The sequence below is a fragment of the Physella acuta genome, unplaced genomic scaffold (genome assembly GCF_028476545.2).
Source record: "Physella acuta isolate Inbredline_101_S28 unplaced genomic scaffold, ASM2847654v3 ptg000264l, whole genome shotgun sequence".
NCBI lineage: Eukaryota > Metazoa > Mollusca > Gastropoda > Physidae > Physella > Physella acuta.
This window is the reverse complement of record NW_026731783.1, coordinates 987,187-1,013,589: the sequence shown is the minus strand read 5'-3', so window position 1 is coordinate 1,013,589 and position 26,403 is coordinate 987,187. Positions and strand designations below refer to the sequence as shown.

The following is a 26,403-nucleotide window of genomic DNA, read 5'->3' as shown; positions in this document are numbered from 1 at the left end:
ATAACAGTTGACATGACGTGGATTACTAACAAAGTTAAATCTGATACAGTGTTACATTCAGTGAAAATATTCAAATATATATATTAAGTAGATTAGGTTAGAGTTTTGTAATTTTAAAATTGCAATAAAAATGAATGTTTCCAAAATACTACAGGTCTTTTTCCAAAAAATATATCAAGGGCAATAACTTAAAAAATAACTGACACATACTTATATCATTACATTTTCTTTTTAAATACTAAAAAGGGCTGAAAATTGCATCACATTAAATTACGTAAATAAAGTATTTATACACTCAAACAGATTTTTGTATTGCTCATTTATAAGTCTTAAAAAAATAGGTGAATAAATAAATTTCAAAACAGTGGCCAAACGTTATACATTTATCAAAGACAACCGATAAGGTCGAGATAACTGTTATTGGTGTATTTTTTTCGATCTTGTCTTAGAGAATTTTCTTCTTTATGTCACATTAAATGTTTAGTTTCAATTTGCGGTGTCTAATTTTAGTAGTATAAGGGAAGATATTTTTGTTTGGACGGACACATTTGATTTTTTTTTCAACAATTTTAAAATAATTAGGCTTAAAATGTTTAAATAAGAGATGTGTTTGTGTATAGTGTTTTAATAAACCATTGCCCAAATCAAATAACATTGTTTGACACATACTTAACACATGAATAACACATACAAGACACAAGTAACATAAATTAAAATAATAGTAATGCATGGAAAAACATACGTATTTAAAACATAATATTGTGACATTTCGGTACGCTAGTTGCAAATCACAAGACGTTCAAGATTAATTGTATTACATTTAATAAGAGGTCATCCCTCCATTTATGGTGGCCTCAAACATTGTAAATGCTGCAACCCCCCCCCCCCCATCCTCACCCAGTCTACCCGTCTCACATGTCATTAACCAACACCACCCCGCACCTCTGATGTTAACGTAGACCAATCAAAAAAATAATAATCATACTTAACAAATCCAATAACATGTATGGTGTAACTGGTAGCGTCATTAATTGATACTGTAATGAAAAGACTCATTCTATATAAGCATATCAAACTTGTGATAAAAAAACTAATTAATTACTGAAATGACAATTATTTATAATACATGGATGATTAAGATTTAATTCAACTATCCACAAAAGAGAGAGACACATGAACACTTTTTTAGAGACGCAGCTGTTGGTAACTAAACATCACCTCTTTGCTCTTCATACCCCTGAACTATTGAGATAAAAGTGACAACAGATGGAGAATGTGATTAACAAACACTCTAACGACCCAAAGCTTTCACGTGCCACTGTTGTTATTCGAGACTCAGCTGATCTGATGTATCTAAACTAGTGTGATATTTTAGCGGGACCAACATTTATTTCCTCAATGTCTAGACATCAAGCTGACCATCTGGATGGTACCGATGTCTAGACATCAAGCTGACCATCTGGATGGTACCGATGTCTAGACATCAAGCTGACCATCTGAATGGTGCCAATGTCTAGACATCAAGCTGACCATCTGAATGGTGCCAATGTCTAGACATCAAGTTGACCATCTGAATGGTGCCAATGTTACAGAGCTAACATCAAAATGTACACAACCTTACGTCATAACTGTTTGGTGTCGACATTTTGCTTCAGCTAAACAGTATTTTAAATACCGATGTAAACAATGTAATGTTACTCTAAACCGACATGCATTTGGTTTACATAAAGCCTGCTAGTTGGCGTTAGGAAAACGAATATGGGTGATACCACAACACACACCCTTTGGCGTCCTTGGTTACGGAGGTTACATGTAAGTGTTTTGGGTCGCTACAGAGTCCGTTGCTGACAGTGATATGATGTAGGAATGTTTAAGGTACCGTTTTGTTGAATTTTGTTTGATTGTTTATATCATGTGATTTATGTATTAGACACCACAGACTTTGGCTTATTTTCAAAGAGAAATCAGAAGAAAATGATAACCTAATTAATAACTAACCCTGCTCTGGTACTTTGAAAAAAATCACGTGTTTGGTACCATGGGGTCAGTGTGGTCCAGGGTGTAAGACCAGATTAACACTTCTTTATAGTTGTATGTGATTTACCTTAACAGAATACGATATGACTATATGTTAGCTCGTCCAAGTACACGTTGCACTACATCATAGGCGAGATTTAGGTTATTTCAACCCGCTATCAGAAACTGTTTTTGCTTGCATTGATTGCGAACTCGTTTAGTATATTTTTCGTACATAAACGGATTGCAAGCATTACAGACTATATATTGATCCCTGGGTACCTGGGCAGGGCAAGGGCAGGGGTCGGCCACCTATTGAGACGGAAGAGCCAAAAGTTACAATCTACCGAATTTCCCAGTTTTTAAAGAGCCACTAACATTTGTATATCAATATTATGATAGATGATTAGGATTGTATATATATATATATATATATATATATATATATATATATATATATATATATATATATATAACGAGCGAACAGTTACCCTGCTCGCAACGCCAAATGTGACCTTCCCCGAGTCTATCCTGCCCGACAACGCCAATTGTAACGAGTTGAACCACTCATGCTACACAACATCGACTACAGTAGAAAGACTCGAAGATGCAGGTTCGCTATTGATCCTTTTATTACATGAATCAAGAAATGCTTCAATATAACACAATGAATCAACAGGAATGTTTCACAATAATAGTCTGAATCAACTGACCCCTAACAGTCCTCACTAGGCTTCATATAACTGAATCCACATGTCTATTGTCCTTCTTAACACAATATAACCAACTTGATATGTCACACAGACTGACTGATCTAAAGCGAGCGATGAAGAGGGAAGAGAACGAGTTCTGCCGTCCCCTCCTATTTATGCCTTGTATCCGTACTCGTCTTCGTACTTGTATTCCTCCGTAATCGATACTTGTACTCGATGTCTCCGACCACTAGTTGCGCAGTTCTCACGTACAGTCCGTGAAATAACATCTGCATCCTATCAATCAAAGTTGACAGGCCGTCTGAATCCCCTTGTACCGTTTCCCAAAATAGCACGCGTTGGCTTTGAGATTGTTATCAGTCCGATCCAATAAGCCACCTGCTATGTTGCGTCTGACTGTAATACTGCGTCTCGGCTATTCGTTCGTTATCAGATTTGTAACTAGTAGCTAGGCCTACCCTAGTCACATCCACCCCTGCCTTTTTTTGTGTGTTTTCAACCACAAACAACGCCTGGCAGGTGCACTCCTCCAAAGTCAATCGCACAATCGTAAAAAAAAAATTGTATTGTTCCACTCACTGTCCACGACGTCCCATTCGTATACGATTGACTGTTATACCTATTTCACATATCAACTGTGTCTACATCATCTTCCTGAGACACAAAACAGTTCTAGAATTCACATCCACCCTTTTCGTTTGGTGCCTTCACCAGTTCACTTTTATAGCTTTTTGAACCGTCTGTTCTCCTACCAGCACGACCATGAAAGACTTGATGGTTGCTGACAAAAAATTTCGTCTTCCTTCTGTTCCTCAAACTTCTCCGCGGACCACTTATCTGATGGTCTACTGTCTCTCTGCTTCTGGAAGGAACGGGATCCTCTTTGTTGCCGTTATCCTCCACTTGTGTATCGCGGTTGTTCTGTTGATGGTGATATGGTTCCGGGATGGGTATGTGAATTTCCGTTATAGTTTCCGGTTCCCTAATTGTCTTGGATTTCCTTGTGTGTAACTGCTCTTCTTGCCTATTCCAATATTTCTTTAATTGAGCAATATTCGCCCACCGATCCGGTTTGGCGTGATCGATGGGTCTTATCTTAAAGGGGCCACCTGCTCCTTTAGGCATCTCCACGACTTGCCATATCTCCTGTCCCCAGAGGTCGTGGATCTTATTTCTGCCTAACGGGTGGCTACGCAGTAATACCCTGTCATTCAGTTTGAGTGGCGGGTCCTTTGTCTGTACCGGCGGTTCCCTTCGCCGTGCTTCATGTTCTAGTCTTTCCTGTACTACCCTGTACATTTCTCTAATTCTTCTCCTGTGTTCATTCACATATTCCAGTGCGGTGTATGAGCCAGTCATACTCTCCCTTTTTCCTAGGAACAAATCAAGAGGGAGTCGAGCCTCCCGTCCGAACAGCAACATGTATGGCGCAAAGCCGGTTGTGGCATGGGGTGTGCAGTTGTATAGATATACCAACTCTGGGAGAAAATCAGGCCAACGTTTTTTCTGTTCAGGTTCTAGCGTACGCAGCAAATCATGCATGCTGCGGTTGAACCGTTCACACTGTCCGTTTCATTTCGGATTAAATGTGGTTGTTCTAGATTTGTTGATCCCGTAGTGGCTGCACAGTTGGTTAATTACTTCTGACTCGAAAGCCCTTCCTTGGTCAGAGTGTAATTGTCTTGGTATGCCATATTTGATGAACCAATGTTCTATTAAGACCTTTGCCACTGTTTTGGCAGTCTGATCTCGCGTGGGCACCGCCACCGTCCATTTGGTGAATACATCAGTCATTACCAACACATGTTCCGTCCCATCCGATGATTGCTCCAACGACGTAAAGTCCATAGCCACAATTTCTAGTGGTTTTGTCGCTAGTAGGTGTCCTGATGGCTGTCTCATTTTGACAACTGGCATTTTCGCATGCTGACACCTCACACAAGCCTCACAATGGCGTTTGACCTCCATTTCCATATTGGGCCAGTAACACCTCCGTCGTAATATTTTGTGCGTCCTGTCCTGACCCTGGTGTCCTGCCCTGTCATGTGCCAACCTTAGCACTTCTTCTCGTAACTGTCCAGGCACCACCACCTGGTGTATTGTCCCATCAATTTGGTCATGAATTCTCCGCATGAGAACACCATCCTCTATACTGAGACGGTTCCACTGACTCAGTATTTTCTTTGTTTCTCGACCAAATTGTTCTCTTTCCCTTCTTCCTGGGAATTTTTGTTTCTGGACGTATTTCAATAGCGGTTGTAAGCCACTATCCGTTCTCTGGGCATCTCTTATCTTTTTGTGATTAAGGCAATTAAAATCACTACTGTCCATATGTTCGGGCTCTGTGGATATGTGCTCCACCCCGGTCTGCCCGTTTTGCATCACTTGTACCCCATGAGGGATATCTGCTGACGCTCTGACCTCACATATTCCTGTCAGCGTTTCTTCCTCATCGCCCGGTCTCTCGTAAGGATTCCTTGATAAGGCGTCCGCATTGCCATTGGACCGCCCCGGGCGATGTTTTCTCTCTAGGTCAACGAGTGCCAATTCTGCTGCCCATCGCTGTTCGATGGATCCCAGCCTTGCTGTAATTTGAAGTTCTTTTTCAATATCGGATAATTTCTCTTCAAGTCTTGTTTGAGACTCTTTCATTTCTTCTAGTTTGCCAACACTGTTCTGTTGTCTACTATTTTTCTTTACTTCTTCCGATAACAGACACTCTAAAGATGAAAATTTCTCCTGTGCTTTTAATTTGCATGAACTTTCCCTATCATCATTTTTCTTAGCCAACAAATTGTTCACTTGAAACTTTTCAACATTCAAGTTCATTTCACAGTTCATTTTTTCTATTAGTTGTGTTTTACCTTTCTTTTTCTCCTTACTGTGTTTCTGTGTCATTTTGTTTACTAAGTCATTACCTCGCCGCTCTGTAGCCTTGACCTGCCGTACAGAGGGCGATCGTTTCACCGGACAGTACCGTGCCATATGTCCGGGTTGTGAACAAGACAAACAAATTGGTCGACCGTCGGCCGTCCATTGGAGTGATGGCTTGGCAGGACGCGGCCGTCCAACCCGTCCCTGTTTTGTCCCGTTCTTTTCCTGATTCTCAGCTGTTGACCTGCTTTCTAACCTCTCCAATCGTTGGTCAACCTTAACCAGGTGGGCCAACAGTTGAGCCATCATGGTCTCCATCGTGTCGGCCCCTGTGGGTGGGGATTGTCTCTGTTCAGGCACAGAGACTTTGTCCACCGAACAGTTCGATTGGTCCTCATCCTCGGACCTGCGGATCGCTGAGTTCCTGACCTGAAGGAAGGTCAACTGCGGGTCTTTGTGGACCTCCTCTTTCAACTCTCTTCTTAGGATCGGGGTTGCCAGCCCCTCAATGAAATGGTCCCTCAGTAGGCGCACATCAATGTCAGGTGTTTTGACCTTTACCGAATCAAAGGCCCCGTTCATGCGGTGTGAATACTCCATCACACTCTCCGCCATTCTCTGCTTCAAGCCTACGAACCCTGCCAGCAGTTGCGATCCCGACCGTCTCTCCCCAAAGGTCTCCATAATCAGATCCAGCACCTTATCTGGATCTGATTGGACGGTTTTATCGTGGCATTTGACCTCTGCCCTAACCGTCTCTCCTATACTGCCCATCAGCAGTCTTAATCTTTCCTCTGGTGACATGCCTCTCGAGGCCCAGGCCGCTTTGACCTCTTCACTGAACCTGTTGGTTAAAGTTGGATCCCAGTCCCCGTAAAATTTGTTAATGTGGGACTCTCTGGGTAGGACCACTATATGGGTCTGCTTCTCGTCCAGAGTAGACATTTTATCCCGTAAGTCAAACAAAAGAGTTCTTTCTTACCGTGTGTGTATGAAAAAATTTTCCTCGTTCCTCAATTTTCACAGTTCCTGAATGTCCGAAATCACACACACACAAAACACAGTTATGCACAAGGTTGACTATAGGTGCCTCAAACGGCAAGTCTAGTTGAATTCATCCTGTCCGACGACGCCAAATGTAACGAGCGAACAGTTACCCTGCTCGCAACGCCAAATGTGACCTTCCCCGAGTCTATCCTGCCCGACAACGCCAATTGTAACGAGTTGAACCACTCATGCTACACAACATCGACTACAGTAGAAAGACTCGAAGATGCAGGTTCGCTATTGATCCTTTTATTACATGAATCAAGAAATGCTTCAATATAACACAATGAATCAACAGGAATGTTTCACAATAATAGTCTGAATCAACTGACCCCTAACAGTCCTCACTAGGCTTCATATAACTGAATCCACATGTCTATTGTCCTTCTTAACACAATATAACCAACTTGATATGTCACACAGACTGACTGATCTAAAGCGAGCGATGAAGAGGGAAGAGAACGAGTTCTGCCGTCCCCTCCTATTTATGCCTTGTATCCGTACTCGTCTTCGTACTTGTATTCCTCCGTAATCGATACTTGTACTCGATGTCTCCGACCACTAGTTGCGCAGTTCTCACGTACAGTCCGTGAAATAACATCTGCATCCTATCAATCAAAGTTGACAGGCCGTCTGAATCCCCTTGTACCGTTTCCCAAAATAGCACGCGTTGGCTTTGAGATTGTTATCAGTCCGATCCAATAAGCCACCTGCTATGTTGCGTCAGACTGTAATACTGCGTCTCGGCTATTCGTTCGTTATCAGATTTGTAACTAGTAGCTAGGCCTACCCTAGTCACATATATATATATATATATATATATATATATATATATATATATATATATATATATATATATATATATATATATATATATATATATATAATAAAAGTATGTAGCTTTAATTATTGAATACTATTTACAATAGTTTGGCCTTGCATGCCTTTTGAAAGTTTGTTTAAACCTGGCTCATAACTTGTTTTCAGTTCAAGCAAACCTTCACATTTTTATTAGTTAGTTGGCTTCCTATACTTTGTATTATATTTATGCAATAAAACGCTTGCTTTAATATGTTGACCCGAAGGTCGCAAGCACTCCAAAAGGCAACTTCTTCACCTCATTGTAGCATCCTGGGAGACTATTCCATCCTTCACACAATAGTGCCTCATCCCGCAGATGTTTTTCTGGACCTCTAACTTGCTCTTGATATCTGTGAACTTACCACTCGAGAAATGTTTGGTTTTCAAATCCAGCTATTTCTTTTGAAGACAACCAGCAACATTCCAAATAGCTCAAAGTTAATATCATTGTTTTTGTGTTGAGAGGATCTACTATGAAAGTTAGAGTACTTGCATTTATTTTGAATTGCTTAAATATCTCAGTGAACTCATCTTTCATTTTGTTTATAGTAATGCCGAAGTGATTCATGTTAATAGTAGCGTTGGTTTTATCACGACATTTTTTTTTTTCAGATTTTTCGAAATAAAGTAATTTACCGCTCTCCGTGTCTTCAACAAAATGAAGTAATTTTTTTTTTCTAAACAAACCACTTCTTCAAGCAAGGCATATGCTGGGTTTTCCTTTCTTTGCAGTTTTACATTTAGCTCGTTTATTTTCTCTGTGATATCCACTTTGAAGTTGAATATTTCAATTTGAGATAAACAAGTTAATAGGAAGTATATTGAAATAGGGAGTAGCTAAATAATCTAATAGCATAGCTAGTGCGCATTGCTTATGTTTATTATCATATCGTTCATTACCAAGTGTTGCAGAACAATATGTTTATGAGTTTTGAAAATAAAATAAAATAATTAGTAATATGTGTGCGGCTCGCGAGACGCAGGTTGCCGACCCCTGGGCTAGGCAGGATTGGTTTGGTTGTCTGTCAGTATGTCCGGTGTTTTTTAAATAGGATCACTTTAAATTCATTTCAGTTTGATGACTGTCTTCAAACTTCACTTGATGATTGCCTGTGTAATTTAATACAGTTAAAAAAAATACAATCAAATGTGTCGGCCCAAAAAAAAAAATATTTTCCACTAAAAAGTGCCCCCTCAAAAAGAAACTAAAAAAATTACATTTGACCTAAAAGAATAATTTATTTTAGTCGATAAATCAAGCAAGCAACAAGAGAACACTATTAAAATGACCTAATCGGCTGTCTTTGTTAAATTTATACCGCTTGGCCACTGTTTTTGTAATTAATTTAGTTACCTATTATTTTAAGACATATATAAGAACAAGGCAAAACTTTTTCTCGTATTAAAATATTATCTTGTTATTTTGACTATGTGCAACTATCGGCCGTTTTTATTATACAAAAATAAAATTCAATGATATCAAAATATATTGAAGTTATTTTTTAAGTTATTGCCCTTGAAAATGTTTTGGAATAAGCCGAATTTTGGAAACATTTGTTTTTATTACAATGTTATAATTACACAACTCTAGCCTAATTGCGTATCTACTTCATATATATTGGAATATTTTCACTGAATGCAACACTGTGTCAGATTTATCATGTTAGTAATCCACGTCATGTCAACTTTTATTTCGTAATTGAATGGAATTCTTACAAGTACCTGGCCAGAGGTGCGGAAAGCTTGCCATTTTCCTAACATAATCTATTTAAAAGTTGGTAATATATTGCATAAATAAAACTGCTTTTTTTAAACACACTCGTTTAACTCATGCATGTGTTTAATATATCTTACAATCGAAATGTCGATGCGCATCTTTAACGTGCCTTAAATGTGACTTAAATGCGTTTTACATTTGTCTTACATGTGTCTTACATGTGTCTTAATTGCTTTCAGTTTACAATGGGACTAGCATATATCTGATACAAAAGTTTTAAAAAGGCATTGTTAGTTTTATAAAGTATGTCTGTGTGAGGGCCATTATTGTATCCATCCATCATTCACCACTAATGTATCTATCACACATACACCCATCACCCCGCACCTACCACTCATGTATCTATCACCCACCCACCCATCACCCCGCACCTACCACTCATGTATCTATCACCCATCCACCCATCACCCCACACCTACCACTCATATACCATCTGATGTCAGCACAGTCCTGATGAGATTACACCAGGGTTCGGCAACCTTTTGAGACGGAAGAGCCAAAAGTTTCAATTTTCAAAATTTTCCAGTTTTTAAAGAGCCACTAACATTTTTATTTCAATATTTGTTATTTGATTAGGATTAGGTAAATAAGTATAATATTTGTATTTAAAATAAATATATATAAATAATATGTATTCATATAAAAACACAAATGTTTCGCACAAAACATGTTTAAATTATTTTTAGCCAGCTCTGTTAAGATAAACTTAGTTATCAAATAATATTAGGGGTCGGCGTGGTCGAGTCGGTAAAGCTCATAGTTGCTAAACCGAAAAGTCTTGAGTTCGAACCCTCGGGCAGATGAGGCTCGTTAGCTGGGGACAGCCACTCTTCTAGGAGAGACAACTCCAAAATTTAACAACTGCTGCCTTGTAGTTTGTTCTTGGTTGGACAAAGGCTATGGAAGCAAATACAAAAAGAAAAGCAGGCTGAAATCGGAGTCAATGGCCTCAATGGTGCATAACCAGTTGACACGTAACGCTTAATTGTGTTGGAGGCGTGGTCGAGTCGGCAAAAAGGTCATGGTTGATAAATTCGAACAAAGTCTCGAGTTCAAACCCACTGGCAGATAAATCTCGATCCCCTTCAACACTAATAATTAAGAACGAAGAAGAAGAAGAAGAAATAATATTACTACACAACTATTCCAATCCACTTTAGAAGCTCTTAATTTTTTTTTTTTTCTTTACGGACATCACCGGCTCAGGAGGTGTCTCCCATTAGCCAGGCAGCCCTCGACACGACAAACTCTGACTAACTGGCTTGGGTATCGGCTCGATTACCGTGTATTTGTCACTTCTGTCCTTCGGTTCTCACCAGGCTTATCTTCCACCCCACTGAACGCAGGGTAAACTTGTACCCCGCCGTCCTGTAGGCTACCCGGCTAAACAGTAGGAAGCTAATAACTAAAAAACTACGTCACTCAGCTCAACTTAATGATTACTGACAAATGTGAAAATGCATCCTCAATAAAATAACATTCTCCATTTAACGATATTGTAAAAAGTCGGCACTAGGGAAGTGGCAAGCATTGTACGGCTGGGGGGGGGGGGGGGGGGGGGGGGGGGCTGGGTTTGGTGCCCAAGCGGCTGTCAGCTGTCCGAATACTCTCTACTCCCACCTATTCTCATTGTTCGCTGATTAGTGTTTTTATTATGTTTAAACTTGTGTTTCTTTAGAGTATATAATTTGTCATGGGTTTGGAAAATAAAATAATTCAATAATTTTTAATATTTGTGCATGGCACTCGAGAGCCGCCACTTCACATCAAAAAAGCCGCATGCGGCTCGCGAGCAGAGTTTCTTCCAATTTTTACCGCCCCCCCCCCCCCCGAACGAAATAAAATTTATATAATTTATATAGAAAATATATACTTTTAACAGTGTCCGCCCCCTCCCCCCCCCCGAAGAAAGTTTACCGCCCCCCCCCCCCCCCGAAAATTTCAAGTGCCCCCCCCCCCCCCCCCCCCGGAGAAAAAAAGTCTGGAAGAAACACTGCTCGCGAGCCGCAGGTTGCCGACCCCTGCATTACATTGATGTAACATTATGAACGGACTTCTTATTTAATAAGAGACGTACATAATCTCCAGGTCTCTAGTTTTACTTGAAAATATTTTGTCGAGCGATTATAATCTGTATTATTGTGATGTGTAACAGCTTATTATGATAGTGATATGCTTTACAGGGTTGTTGCAGACTTTACATGGTAGTGGTAGGCTTTAAATTATAGTGGAATGTTGTATATGGGTAGTGGCAGGCTTTACATGATAGTGTCACACTTTACATGGTAGTGTCAGACTATATATGTTAGTGGCAGACTTTACATGGTAGTGTCACACTTTACATGGTAGTGGCACACTTTTCATGGTAGTGGCACACTTAGCATGGTAGTAGAACACCTAACCACAGCAACAGACCATCTCACATCCCTAATTCTAATGATGGCAATCTTGGATTTAAAAATGATGGTGATGGTTGGGATGGTGGTTATGACGACTAGGAGTATGATGATAATAAATGATGATGACACTAATGTGGTGAATCAGCTTTAACAAAGTCGAGTTTAGAGCGTCCACCTTCTCTATGCCTATACCTAACACAACAAATAGTTGAATCAGCTTTAACAATGTCCAGTTTAGATCGTCCACCTTCTCTATGTCTATACCTAACACACCAGATAGTTGAATCAGCTTTAACAATGTCGAGTTTAGATCGTCCACCTTCTCTATGCCTATACCTAACACACCAGATAGTTCACCCATGACACACAGCTCTTTGTTTGTTGACCAGTTTGAAAATGTCTTGAGACAATAGCTCACGTTTTCATTTACCAGAATAGAAAAGACTGAATATGTAACATTTATCTCCTTAGGAATATGTTTATAAGCAGCATAAACAGCCAATAATATGTACACTATTTTCAAAACAACTTTATTTCGATAATTGTAATTACTTAAAATTCCGAACCTTAAAAAAAGTAATACAATGAATGCTGCAAAATCTGTTATTGTTGTACCTTGAAATTGCTACATTTTTTTTAAATGTCTCTTATGCATGTACATTTTCATTTCGTTCCACTGTTATTATATTGTTTCTGCTTGACCAATGTGGAGTTATTGTCTGATAATTATAGCGTACACGTACGTATTATCGTTTTAAAAAAAAATGTCATGGAATAGTATCATCGGAACAACTTTAATTAAACCGGATTAAACGTTCGTCTTATTCATTCAAATGTCATGGCAACCATATTTTCAATAAAGTCCCTGATGCTTGCAAATATATTCCTTTACAAGTCATATTGACAGTCAGGATAGTGCCCAGCTCACAATAATTACATTGTTCTTACCTATGTCGGTATATAGAGATTGTTTTATATGTATAAAACATCAATAATCTTGAGCTGTAGATAAATAAAATTCGACAATACTGGAATTCAAAAATACTAAATGTTAAACGTAATGTAGTCTACTTTTTTTTATGCATGAGAAATGCATACAGAGCCATTATAGTTTCACTCTCCTAATTCATTCAAAACAAACACTTCAGGTTATTGAATTTTAACTTTTACAGTCTAGAGTTTAGATATTTGACGTTTGTTACTAAATATTTTGCGTCACACCTATTCTACATACTTTACTTGTTCTCGATTTATACTATATTATTGATTACACTCTTTCTTACTTTTTTCTTGTTCTCTTCTTTCTTAAAACTTTAAAACATTGTAAGCATACTTGATGTTTGCGTTGCAATTTTAAAAGTAAATACATAAAATAAAAATAAAAAGGACTGTGTTAGATTATAGGTTTATATGAGCAGGGTTTCAGGAAAGTCCATACACCCCCCCCCCCACCCCGAACACCACATAAAATAAACCATGCAGAGAACACCCACAACAATATCACGGAAAACTTCCTCAGGGGTCATCCATAAATGACGTCACGCTTTTTTATTAATTGTATCTCCTCTCCCCCTAGTCACACATCTTTACAAAAAGCCAGAACCCCCCCCCCTAAAATAACGTCACACATCAGCCTACAACCCCAACCCTTAACACTTATGTTGAATTTTCCTTAAAACAGCGATCTTTTTCCCATATCTTTTTTACAATTTATTAAAACATTTTTTTTAAACGCGAAATAACGGCTAAAATTGTTTGTTTTTTTTATACTGCAAATTGGTGACGTCACACTATCTGAAAACCCCCTCAGAGGCGTAGCGACCCTTCCCGGTGCCCGGGTACAAAGTCGTTTTACCAAAAAGTGTTTTGCGAAAAACTCCTTCTTAAGTGTTGCGGTGTTAAAGTTTTAAAAAAAAATAATAATAATAACGCTATTTAAACGTTAAACATATATTTTTCAGTTATACCATTACAAGTAATATTTCATTCTGTGTTGGTTAGAATTCTAATTCATTAAAGATACTGTCTGGAACAAAATGTGTTTTTTTTTTTAAACTTAAATACATATCTGCAAAAACCTTTGCAGTTTTTTTATGGGAAAATTACGCAAAGCAAATTACTAAACTGTCGGTTTTAGTAAATTTTAAAAATGTATAGTTAAAAAAAATAGTCATATAACAAATGTTCAGACACGTACGTAAAAATATTAGAAAAATAGTAGTTCCGCTAATATGCATTAAAAATCTCTCAGATTATAATATAAATAGCAGTGGTGTTATATAGTGTAAAATGAGACAATTTGTATCGTTTTCTAAATTGTCATGCATATTAATTTTTGCAACTTCAAAATCATCTAAAAATCAGCTACAATTTAAACGCCGTGATTACATAGTTGAACATCACTAAGTTGTTAATTATGTAAAATGTATGTCTATTAAACCATTTTTTTTTAAAATCACTTCCCGTTTTGTTTTATAGTTTTCTAAGGGCAATAACCTTTAAATAATTCTTTTAATTAAAATTAATTAAATAATTTACATAACTTATAGGCAAAAATAACCAGATTCGCTACTCTATTAAAAGATTATGCTTAGAACTGTAAATTTATAGCAATCGAGTGCAAATATTTAATGCAGCACTTCTAAATAAATATAACTATTCTCCGTGTTTTAAAACATGAAACATTAATAATATTTTATGTGTAATTTTACTTATTATAAATCGTTAATTATAACAAAGTTCTTTTGCTACGGTCGAAACGCTAATAATAATCATTAAAAAAGTTTAAAAAAACCCACGTTTTCTGATTGAACTAAAAAGTAGAAAATAAACGCTATACATCACAATAGTGCAAGCGATCACTCTACTATAAGCGATCAAAAACGTGGGGCGCCGAAGTAAAAGTTATATTACTATTGATTAGATAATACTATTGACTTTTATTAGGGAGCTTGTAGAGAGTCAACAGTATTAGAAACTGTAAGAAAATCACGGCGCCCCACATTTTTCATCGCTTATAGTAGAGTGATCGCTTGCACTATTGTGATGTATAGCGTTTATTTTCTACTTTTTAGTTCAATCAGAAAACGTGGGTTTTTTAAAACTTTTTTAATGATTATTATTTTCTACTTTTTAGTCTTTGTCTGTTTGTTTGCATTAAAAACTTGCTATCGATTTTATCTTTTCACTTTTTTGGGTAAACGAAGACAACTCGTAAAAAGACAACTCGTAAAAAGACAACTCGTAAAAAACACGTTGGGATAGCAATCGTGTGCCCAACCACTCGACCATATCGTCTCGCCCAAACTGGCCTACCTCCTGTAACTTTAAACTCGGTTCAAACTAAATTATCTGCCCATAAGCCTGTCGCGTCGTGGAATCGTTCGCTTCACTGCGCGCGAGCTACGCGTCGCTGGTTTTTTTCTAATGGCTCGCAGAGGAGAATTATATATATAGATTATATAGCGGTCTAAAATGCTCAATAACATGTTTCCATTGATCAATTTAGTAATAATAACAATTGAATATTCAATGGTCATCCAAAAGAAAGCTTCCCTGAAAATTTCAGCGCGCTAGCTAACTGGGAAGTGCCAGAAATTTCGATCGCAAGATTTGATTGGCAAGACAAACAAATAAACAAATAAACAGAGAAAGCAAGTTAAAGAAAACGTGGGAAAAATTATAATATTACTATTGTAAATCTGTATCAGTCCTCACAAGCCGATGATGAAAACTGTAATACTAAAGCGAACACACCACTGACGCTATAAATTACGTGTCTGAGGCGAAAAAAAAAATAAATAAAAAATTTATCTAAATGTAAATGATTTACTAAAAAAAAAAAAAAAAAAAAAAAAAAAACTGTTTCAGGACTGTATAGTGAAATAAAACAAAAACACGTGTGTATGTTTAATACATTCGATGATTACTTTTAATCTAACAGGCCAAAATGACAGAGACACATGAACACGATTTAAAAAGACGCAGCCAATGCGAACTAAAAGCCACCTCATTGCTCTTAACATTCCTGCACTATTGAGAGAACTGTGACAACAGATGGGGTTTGTCGTTAACAAACTCTCTAACGATCCACACATTTCACATGCCACTATTATTACTCTAGATACAAAGAGCTGGTCTAATGAATCTAAACTAGTATGACGTATTAACAGGACCAACATTTATTTCCCCAATGTTTGGAAATCAAGTTGACCATCTGGATAGTGCCAATGTCTGGAAATCAAGTTGACCATCTGGATAGTGCCAATGTCTGGAAATCAAGTTGACCATCTGGATAGTGGCAATGTTTGGAAATCAAGTTGACCATCTTGATAGTGCTAATGTTTGGAAATCAAGTTGACCATCTGGATAGTGACAATGTTTGGAAATCAAGTTGACCATTTGGATAGTGACAATGTCTGGAAATCAAGTTGACCATCTGGATAGTGCCAATGTTTGGAAATCAAGTTGACCATCTGGATTTGGTTGTGACAAGAACCCAATAAATAATGTCGTCAAATGAAACAAGTTTAAACTGCAGAAAAAAACACAACACTAATAGCGTCCTCTTCCAATTTTAGAATATGAAGAAATGAACAATTACATTCAAATTTGATTTAGAACTACATTCTATAGGTCTTCTTATCAAGACGTAGGCTACTCCCTGAAATGTATACATTTTTCTCCGTCGAACTAATATATTTACTTTAAAAAACAGTATTTTAAATTCAATAAACTGCAACTGATAGGCAAGTTAAGATCTGTATTAAATATTGATATTTAAAAAAAGTAAATATATAAACGGTACATCTAAACGGATTGACAATTTTAATTAAAAAAGTATTAAAGCATTTTGTTTAAATTTAACACTTCATACATTACATGATTTAGGTATCAGCTAAACAAGCATTATGTTAGTTCCCAAACTTTCTTTGGAGCCCCAACATGACTTAATAATTGACTGCCAACAAGCAGAGCAGATATATAATAAACAACAGATAGTTGTTTTTTTTCCAGTCAAACAAGAAAAACAGGAATACATGTAACATCGTTTTATTTATTTATCTTTTTTTTTTAATTTTACCAGATGATGAACTACCCGTACTCGACACATAACCTGTTGTCTACACTCGACACATAACCTGTTGTCTACACTCGGCACATAACATGTTGTCTACACTCGACACATAACCTGTTGTCTACACTCGACACATAACCTGTTGTCTACACTCGACACATAACATGTTGTCTACACTCGACACATACCCTGTTGTCTACACTCGACACATAACCTGTTGTCTACACTCGACACATAACCTGTTGTCTACACTCGACACATAACCTGTTGTCTACACTCGACACATAACCTGTTGTCTACACTCGACACATAACCTATTGTCTACACTCGACACATAACCTGTTGTCTACACTCAAAACATAACCTTTTGTCTACACTCACACATAACATGTTGTCTACATTTGGTTCTTTGATTCAGTTTCTTTTGGAGCAGCTTTTTTTACTTTCTCGTATATACGAAGTATAGAGAAAGTATTGTAATCGTGCAAAAAAAAAAAAAATAGAGAGATTTTTACAAATCTCGACGTTTTACACCTCACTGATACGGAAAAACATAATTTTACAATCTTGTCCGAATGTCTGTGTGTGTGTCTGTCCGTGTGTAAACACGATAACTTGAGTACCGTTACAGCTAGGTTCATGAAATTTCATATATAAGTATTTTATCAAAATCGTAGATCCGTATCAACTTTTGAGCGATTTCCAATAACCGGAAGTGGTACTTTTCCTACTTTGAATTTTTCAAAAGCATATAACTTGAGTACTATTTCAGATAGATAAAAGAAATTTCACATGTAAGTAAAAGATCTAATTCTCTACCTTCTTTAAAATTTTGAGTAATTTCCGTTGACCGGAAGTAATAATTTACGCTACTTCCGATTTCTCAAAAAACTAATCTAAATTTTAAAAGTACTAATAATATTGTGCACTATTATGCGCTTTTTTATTTGGTGTTCACTTGGTGTGCAATTAATTTGTCTGCGAGATTTCATTCTATTTTTAAAACTTTAAGTATTTAAAATGGATTAAAAATCATGTCTATAGCCCGAGTTCCCATACCCTGTTATTTTATATAAGAATATTCGAGAAAGTTTAGGGGAGATCGCTCCCGGTTTATTTTACCACAATCACAGATCTAGATATCTTATTAAACTATTAAATCTAGGTATCTTTAGACTCTATAATTTATCAATCTACTCCAGCCCATGACTAGATGTAGATCTATGTGATTTCGGATTACCAGTGGTTTGAATATTAGATTTGTAGATCTAGACGGCTAGGTTACCACCACAGCCATTGCCCGGCTAGCAATACTAATAATACTTTAATACATAGACTAATTCTATATAAGCATATCAACTAAACCTTGAAATTATTTATAATTCATGTGATGGTAACGGTTTAATCGAACAGGCGAAAATGAAAGAGACACATGAACACGATTTTACAATACGCAGCTGACGCTAACTAAAATCCACTTCTTTGCGCTTCATATACCTGTACTATTAGGAGAAAAGTGACAACAGATGGATAATGTGACTGAGAGAAAAGTGACAACAGATGGAGAATGTGATTAACAAACTCTCTAACGACCCAAAGCTTTCACGTGCCACTGTTGTTACTCGAGACTCAGCTAATCTGATGTATCTAAACTCGTATGATATTTTAGCAGGACCAACATTTATTTCCTCAATGTCTAGACATCAAGCTGACCATCTGAATGGTGCCAATGTCTGGAAATCAAGTTGACCATCTGGATAGTGCCAATGTTTGGAAATCAAGTTGACCATCTGGATAGTGCCAATGTGTAGACATCAAGTTGACCATCTTGATAGTGCTAATGTTTGGAAATCAAGTTGACCATCTGGATAGTGACAATGTTTGGAAATCAAGTTGACCATTTGGATAGTGACAATGTCTGGAAATCAAGTTGACCATCTGGATAGTGCCAATGTTTGGAAATCAAGTTGACCATCTGGATTTGGTTGTGACAAGAACCCAATAAATAATGTCGTCAAATGAAACAAGTTTAAACTGCAGAAAAAAACACAACACTAATAGCGTCCTCTTCCAATTTTAGAATATGAAGAAATGAACAATTACATTCAAATTTGATTTAGATCTACATTCTATAGGTCTTCTTATCAAGACGTAGGCTACTCCCTGAAATGTATACATTTTTCTCCGTCGAACTAATATATTTACTTTAAAAAACAGTATTTTAAATTCAATAAACTGCAACTGATAGGCAAGTTAAGATCTGTATTAAATATTGATATTTAAAAAAGTAAATATATAAACGGTACATCTAAACGGATTGACAATTTTAATTAAAAAAGTATTAAAGCATTTTGTTTAAATTTAACACTTCATACATTACATGATTTAGGTATCAGCTAAACAAGCATTATGTTAGTTCCCAAACTTTCTTTGGAGCCCCAACATGACTTAATAATTGACTGCCAACAAGCAGAGCAGATATATAATAAACAACAGATAGTTGTTTTTTTTCCAGTCAAACAAGAAAAACAGGAATACATGTAACATCGTTTTATTTATTTATCTTTTTTTTTTAATTTTACCAGATGATGAACTACCCGTACTCGACACATAACCTGTTGTCTACACTCGACACATAACCTGTTGTCTACACTCGGCACATAACATGTTGTCTACACTCGACACATAACCTGTTGTCTACACTCGACACATAACCTGTTGTCTACACTCAAAACATAACCTTTTGTCTACACTCACACATAACATGTTGTCTACATTTGGTTCTTTGATTCAGTTTCTTTTGGAGCAGCTTTTTTTACTTTCTCGTATATACGAAGTATAGAGAAAGTATTGTAATCGTGCAAAAAAAAAAATAGAGAGATTTTTACAAATCTCGACGTTTTACACCTCACTGATACGGAAAAACATAATTTTACAATCTTGTCCGAATGTCTGTGTGTGTGTCTGTCCGTGTGTAAACACGATAACTTGAGTACCGTTACAGCTAGGTTCATGAAATTTCATATATAAGTATTTTATCAAAATCGTAGATCCGTATCAACTTTTGAGCGATTTCCAATAACCGGAAGTGGTACTTTTCCTACTTTGAATTTTTCAAAAGCATATAACTTGAGTACTATTTCAGATAGATAAATGAAATTTCACATGTAAGTAAAAGATCTAATGTATTTAGAAAACGTAATGAAAGCAAACAAAACACATACATACAAAGAAAACATTTAATTAATCGGCACCAGTCAAAAACAGTTCCTTAAACATCTCAGCATCAATGAAATGTTGCTTTTTCTTTTTTTTTTGCAAGCATGTGAGATATTTTGAAAGAAGCAATAGTAGCATTTTTAGAATTTTCCACATGACTAGTGAAAACAGACTTGATTTTAGATTACACATTTTTTTCTTTCTTACTTCAGATTTAAGAGGATAATTCACATTAAAAAGGCCATAATTTGTCTAAAAGTGTCGTTCAACGTTATGTTTTTTTCGGCACTGCAATACTACTACCACACAACAAACAAACGCATTTATTTTTCAAATTAACGAAACAATATGATTCCTACCAGTCAGTGTTAAAACTATAAGCTTTTAGCCGGTTCAGTTTTTTTTTAAAAATAGAAAACTCCTAATTCGTGTGACGTCTGACGAACCTATCTCTTATCTAACTGTCGCGACCCGAACAGGGCAGCAATCACAATGACAACAACGCGGTTCCAGGCGGGGAATGCTTTTTGCACATCACTCCATGTAACTCCATGTAAACGCGGAAAACCAGAAGAGAGCCGATGAAAGCATAGGCAATCAGAGTTATGTGCCTTGTGATTTGGCGCCTTCGGCGTTTATCGGATCATTTCGTGGCGTTCGTTATATTCGTTCACTTCGGGTTTTCTGCGTGTACAAGGTGTGATGTGCAAATGGCACTAGCCGTTCCAGGCTAGCGTAAATAGTGCAGTCTGGCTCGCCGCTAGACAAGTTGGGACAAGTATCGAACATATTTAATGAATCTTGGCAGTAAAAAAAAAATCAAAACTGTAACAAATGAATCATATTTTAAAATGTTTATGAAAAAAAATTCTATCTCTGTCGAATAGTGAGAGGCGGGCACATGCGTGTTTGGTACCATGGAGTCAGTGTGGTCCAGGGTGAAAGACCAGAATAACACTTCTTTATAATTGTATGTGGTTTACCTTAACAGAATACGATAGGACCATATGTTAGCTGGTCCAAATAAATATTGCACAATTTCATGAGTGAGTTTTAGGTTATTTCAACCCTTGTCAGAAAATGTTATTGCTTGCAGTTATTGCGTACTTGGTTGGTTTATTATTCGCACAGAAACTGATTGCAATCATTACAGACTACATATTGATTCCTGGGTACCCGGGCAGTGCTAGGCTAGATTTAATATGTGAAATATTTTCTGCAAAAAATAGTTTTTTTTTTTTTTTTTTACCCCAGACACGTAATTTATAACGTCAGTTGTGTGTTCGCTTTAGTATTAGTTTTCATCATCGGCTTGTGAGAACTGATACAGATTTACAATAGTAATATTTCTTTCTTACTTATAGCCTGCTTTCATTCATTTAAGATGGTTTACTTATACATAGATCTAATACAAAACGTCTAAATATAAAGAAAAAAAATAAATTAAAAACCAACCTGAAACTGAAAATGCAAATGTGTAATTGATTGCTGATTCAAGGGATTTTTTTTCTCGGCGTGCGTGGTGGGCTGAGGGGACGGGGTGGGGGGGGGGGTGGAATTAGGGTTTTTAAGTAGAGCTGAAAAATAATTGGGATTACCGAGAATTAAAATTATACATTTTTTTTTTTTTTTTTTTTTTTTTTTTTTTTAAATCTTATTATTTATTGTTAACAGCAGAGTAAAAGTTCCATCTAGGATCACTCTTATTGAAACATACTAATTATACATTTGTTATGCTTGCTTTAGTGTTATAAAATTAGGGCAGTCAAATGCCAGGTTTTTTGTGTGTCCTTTCATATTTTGGTGTTGAAATAATTTAATCAAACATCATGACAGTCTCAGTCTAAATTAATGCATTTTAGTCAAACAGTAATATGCTTACGAGATGTTTTGCTGAACAAAATAACTACAATTTTTAAAATGCATATGATTACATCATAGACTGGTGTACAAAATGAACATAAATAACAAAATGTAATTTTTGTTTAAAAAATATAAAAAAAACAATACTAAGCATAATATTGAAGATTTGCTTTCTTCTTAGCCTGAACTTCAATTATAGCATCCATGTAATCTTCATGAGTAAGTTCAACTGCTTCTCTTCTCATGGCTATCATACCAGCTTCAACACAAACTGCTTTTAACTGAGCTCCATTGAAATCATCTGTACATCTGGCTAATTCTTCATAGTTAACGTCTTTATTCACATTCATTTTTCTGGAATGAATCTGTAAAATACGGGCTCTAGCTTCTTCATTTGGTTGGGGAAACTCAATTTTCCTGTCAAGACGACCAGATCTGAGAAGGGCAGGATCTAAAATATCCACTCTATTAGTAGCTGCAATAACCTTGATCATTGAGTTGGGCTGAAACCCATCCATTTGATTAAGAAGCTCTAACATAGTACGCTGAACTTCACGATCACCTGCTTTTTCACTGTCAAATCTCTTTGTGCCTATTGCATCAAGTTCATCAATAAAAATGATGGCTGGTTGTTTTTCTTTAGCTAAGGCAAAAGCATCCCTGACAAGCTTAGCACCATCCCCAATAAACATCTGTACCAGCTGTGGCCCTGCTAATTTCAAAAATGTTGACTTGGTCTGAGCAGCACAAGCTCGAGCTAAAAGGGTCTTTCCTGTCCCGGGTGCACCATATAAAAGTACACCTTTTGGAGGCTGAATACCAAGTGCCTCAAATCTTTCTTTATGTGTCATAGGCAAAACTACAGCTTCAATTAGCTCTTGAATTTGTTTATCAAGACCTCCAATGTCAGCATACTGTTCTGTTGGCCTCTCGTCCACTTCCATAGCTTTCACACGTGAATCATACTCAGCAGGTAGGGTTTCTAAAATGAGATAAGAGTCTTTGTTCACACCCACAAGATCACCTGGTTTGAGTTTTTCAGCATCTACTAGTCCTATTACTGGCAGGAAATATGTCTGTCGGGTTGATGTTTTAATAACAGCACACTTTCCTTTCCTCTGAGAATCAAGATCAATATTTGCTCCATCTTCTTCACCTTGATCTTGTGGATCTACATCTAATAACTCAATGACATTGGAAACTAAATATGGCAAAGTCTTGTTAACTTTAATTTTCTCTGTGTTTTCTTTAATTTTTTCTTTTTGTGCCTGCAGCTCATGTTGAATACGCATAATTTCTGATCTCATTATCTTTATCTCATTATCAAGTAAACGAGTTCTTCCAACTATTTCATCTGTTTGCATGCGAAGAACTTCTTCTCCAACTGATTCCTCGCCGTCATCCCAAATAGATTTATCCTCCAAAGAAGACATTATCAATCTTTTACAGACCTGTAGATCTAATTTAAGCAATTGAAAACGAAGAAGGATCCAACTAGCGATTATAAAACGTATGTTTCGGATTTTAAGGCAAAATATGTGCACGAAGGCTACTGTTTCAAAATATATAACTATAGACACTTATAATTTAAAAAAGAAAGTAGTTTGCGTTTGCTTAATAATATGACAATGTTTACAATACAAACATTTTTCTACATTTAATGCGTGTTGTTCCTATTACGTTAAACGTAGATTTTTTTCCATGAACTTGATATTGATAAATATGCACGTGTGTAATTGTTGTCTCCCTTGAATAGTTTAAATTCAAGCAAAGGCAACTGTTAAGCACGTTTAGTTTTGATTTAAAAATTGATATAAAAAAGTACATAACTACGACAATTCTATAATGACAATTTTAATTTAAAATTATGTAATCGTTTAGTTTTGTTTAAAAAAATGATTTTAAAAAGTACATAACAACGGCAATTCTAAAATGACAAGTTTAATTTAAAATTATTTAATCGTTTTTTTTTTTTTTTTTAAAACTTGATATAAAAAAGTACATATCTACGGCAGTTCTAAACTGAAAATTTTAATTTAAAATTATTTAATCGTTTAGTTTGGTTTTAAAAATTGATTTAAAAAAGTACATAACTACGGCAATTTTCAACTAATTGACAATTTTAATTTAAGCTTATTTAATCGTTTAGTTTTATTTTAAAAATTGATATAAAAAAGTACATATGTACGGCAATTTTAAACTGATTGACAATTTTAATTTAAAATTATTTAATCGTTTTGTTTAAATACAGCACTATATAGGCCTACACTGTAGGAATTACGTATCAGCTAAACAGGCATTAGGTTAGTTTCCCAACTTTCTTTGGGGCCCAAAAATGACTCAATAATTGACGGACTAAAATTGATCAGCTGACTGTGATTGTGAGGTATGTTTCACCAGATGATGAGCTACCTGTTACACGTTTTTTTTTTAAAATTCCTTAGACATGGGTAGCTACACGGGGGAATGTATGGCTGAGGTTGTGTACAACTACCTTTATAATGTGGAGAAAATATGTTTTAGTGAGTGTTGGATGATATTGCTGCATGTGCCACTATTCTCTACATGATGGCTAATGATTTTAATGCAATTCACTTTGTTAAATAATCTAAAAGTCCTACATTCAAAGAACGCATTTTGTCGATTAAAACAGCGAATTAACAAACAACTGTTGGTTCAAACTATTTTATTAAATATTTCGGTGTATCGGTTTCGTTCAGTAAAATAAATGAAAAAAACACAAGTTAATTATATGTTTGTATTTAGTTTTCGTTTGTTTGAAAATCAAAGTCTTGAAGTAAAGAAATTATTTCTTTTTTAATGTTTTTTTATGTACTTAACGTGTGGTTAATTGTCTACTTTCGATCAACTACAACATGTAAGAACAAACAAAACAATGTATATGACATTGTGTATTCCACAAATATTGCACTCAATATTTCACTAAACGTTAGAGCTATCTTTCATGTATCATAATTCAGAAAGTCAATATTTTTTTTTTAAAACAAATATCGTATCTATAGTTATAAATACAGATGGGAATACGGTGTATGTTTGGTTGTCTGTATGTCTGTCAGTGTGTCTGCTGTGGATTAAATAGCGTCACTCAGTTTAAATGTATTTCTATTTGATGAATGTCTTCAAACTTCACTCGTACTTGATCACTGACAGTATATCGTAATACAGTTGGAAAACAAAATGTCCGTCCAAAATAAATTATTTTAATCACACTAAAATCTGCGAACACAATTTTTTTTTACTATAAACATGAGATATCTTTTCATTACAATGGTGAACTTGTATCAGATTCTTATAGCACAAGGAGCATAGACATAAATAAATGACAAATTCAACTACTATCCAGCTTATCAAATGGGTGCGCGGACCTTTGACCACAGGTGCTTTGACCATAGGGGGTTTGACCATAGGGGGTTTGACCACAGCGGGCCTTTGACCATAGCGGTGCTTTGACCATAGGGGGTTTGATCATAGGGTGTTTGACCATAGGGGGTTTGACCACAGGTGTTTTCTCAGCAGAGGGTCTTTGATCACAAGCGCTGTTAACGGCTTTGAACATAGGTGTGATACAATTAACACGATTTTATACATGTTTCCTGAGAGTACGTATTCAAAAAGGCCAAGAACTATATTTTAGTCTCCACATAAAGGCTGGTGCTAGGCCTCATAAATTTAATTTAAAATAAAAAAGAAACACAAATAATGCAACATATAACAAGTTTCACAAATAAATAATGTAGTTGTACTTGAAAATACATAGCATATATAAAGGATAAAAAATTATACAAAACTTGCCAACAATATAGTCAAAGATGTAATACATAAAAGGGTTAACTAAATGACAGATGTGCTATATCACGCAAATATGGTAGTACATATGTTTGACCATGTCTGGACAGCACGTTGTACTTTTTCGTGCAGCATCTTGTATCGCTTCTCAGCTGGGTAGCTTGCCCCTGCGACACCTTGCAAGAAAGTTGTCTTTTGCCGTGTGCAGTCCATCTGTAAACCTTCAAGGAAACGCCACATTGTTGGGTGACTACATTGGAGGAGAGACTGAAGACTGTAATGCCATCCTTCACAAATGTTATTTGTTCGTGCTACACCATCGCCAATCGTGTGCATTTGATTCCAAGTTTCTTCGTACACCGCCAAAAGCGTGACCCGTCCTGGCGTACTCTGTGTAGCCAAAACTCGTGACCACGATACAACAAAGTTCTTTTCCCTTTTTTCGACCTGCTTTACTCTCCAAGATTCTCCATGGTTTTGACATAGAATAGTTTAGATGTCTTGTATTTATACATGATGATTTAACATATTATTACATCATGTCGAAATTTAAAATATAATTTAGCAACTTTTTAAATAATTCCTTACCATATATGGACAGCATTGGACAAACCACCAGAGATCAAAGACAATATGTGGACAAAACACCTATGATCAAAGCCGGACGCAGCGCTTGTGATCAAACACCCGTTGATAGGCCACCTGTGATCAAAGACCCTCTGCTGAGAAAACACCTGTGGTCAAACCCCC

At 36.3% G+C, this 26,403-nt stretch overlaps 1 protein-coding gene across 1 annotated transcript; it reads right to left on the bottom strand.

Annotated features, from left to right (window-relative positions):
* Positions 1–21,631: 21,631 nt before the first annotated feature.
* LOC131939111 (26S proteasome regulatory subunit 6A-B) lies at positions 21,632–23,302 on the bottom strand. Its single transcript, XM_059297339.1, has one exon. The coding sequence runs from the start codon at positions 23,277–23,279 to the stop codon at positions 21,993–21,995; it is 1,287 nt and encodes a 428-aa protein (XP_059153322.1). The 5' UTR covers positions 23,280–23,302; the 3' UTR covers positions 21,632–21,992.
* Positions 23,303–26,403: the final 3,101 nt, after the last annotated feature.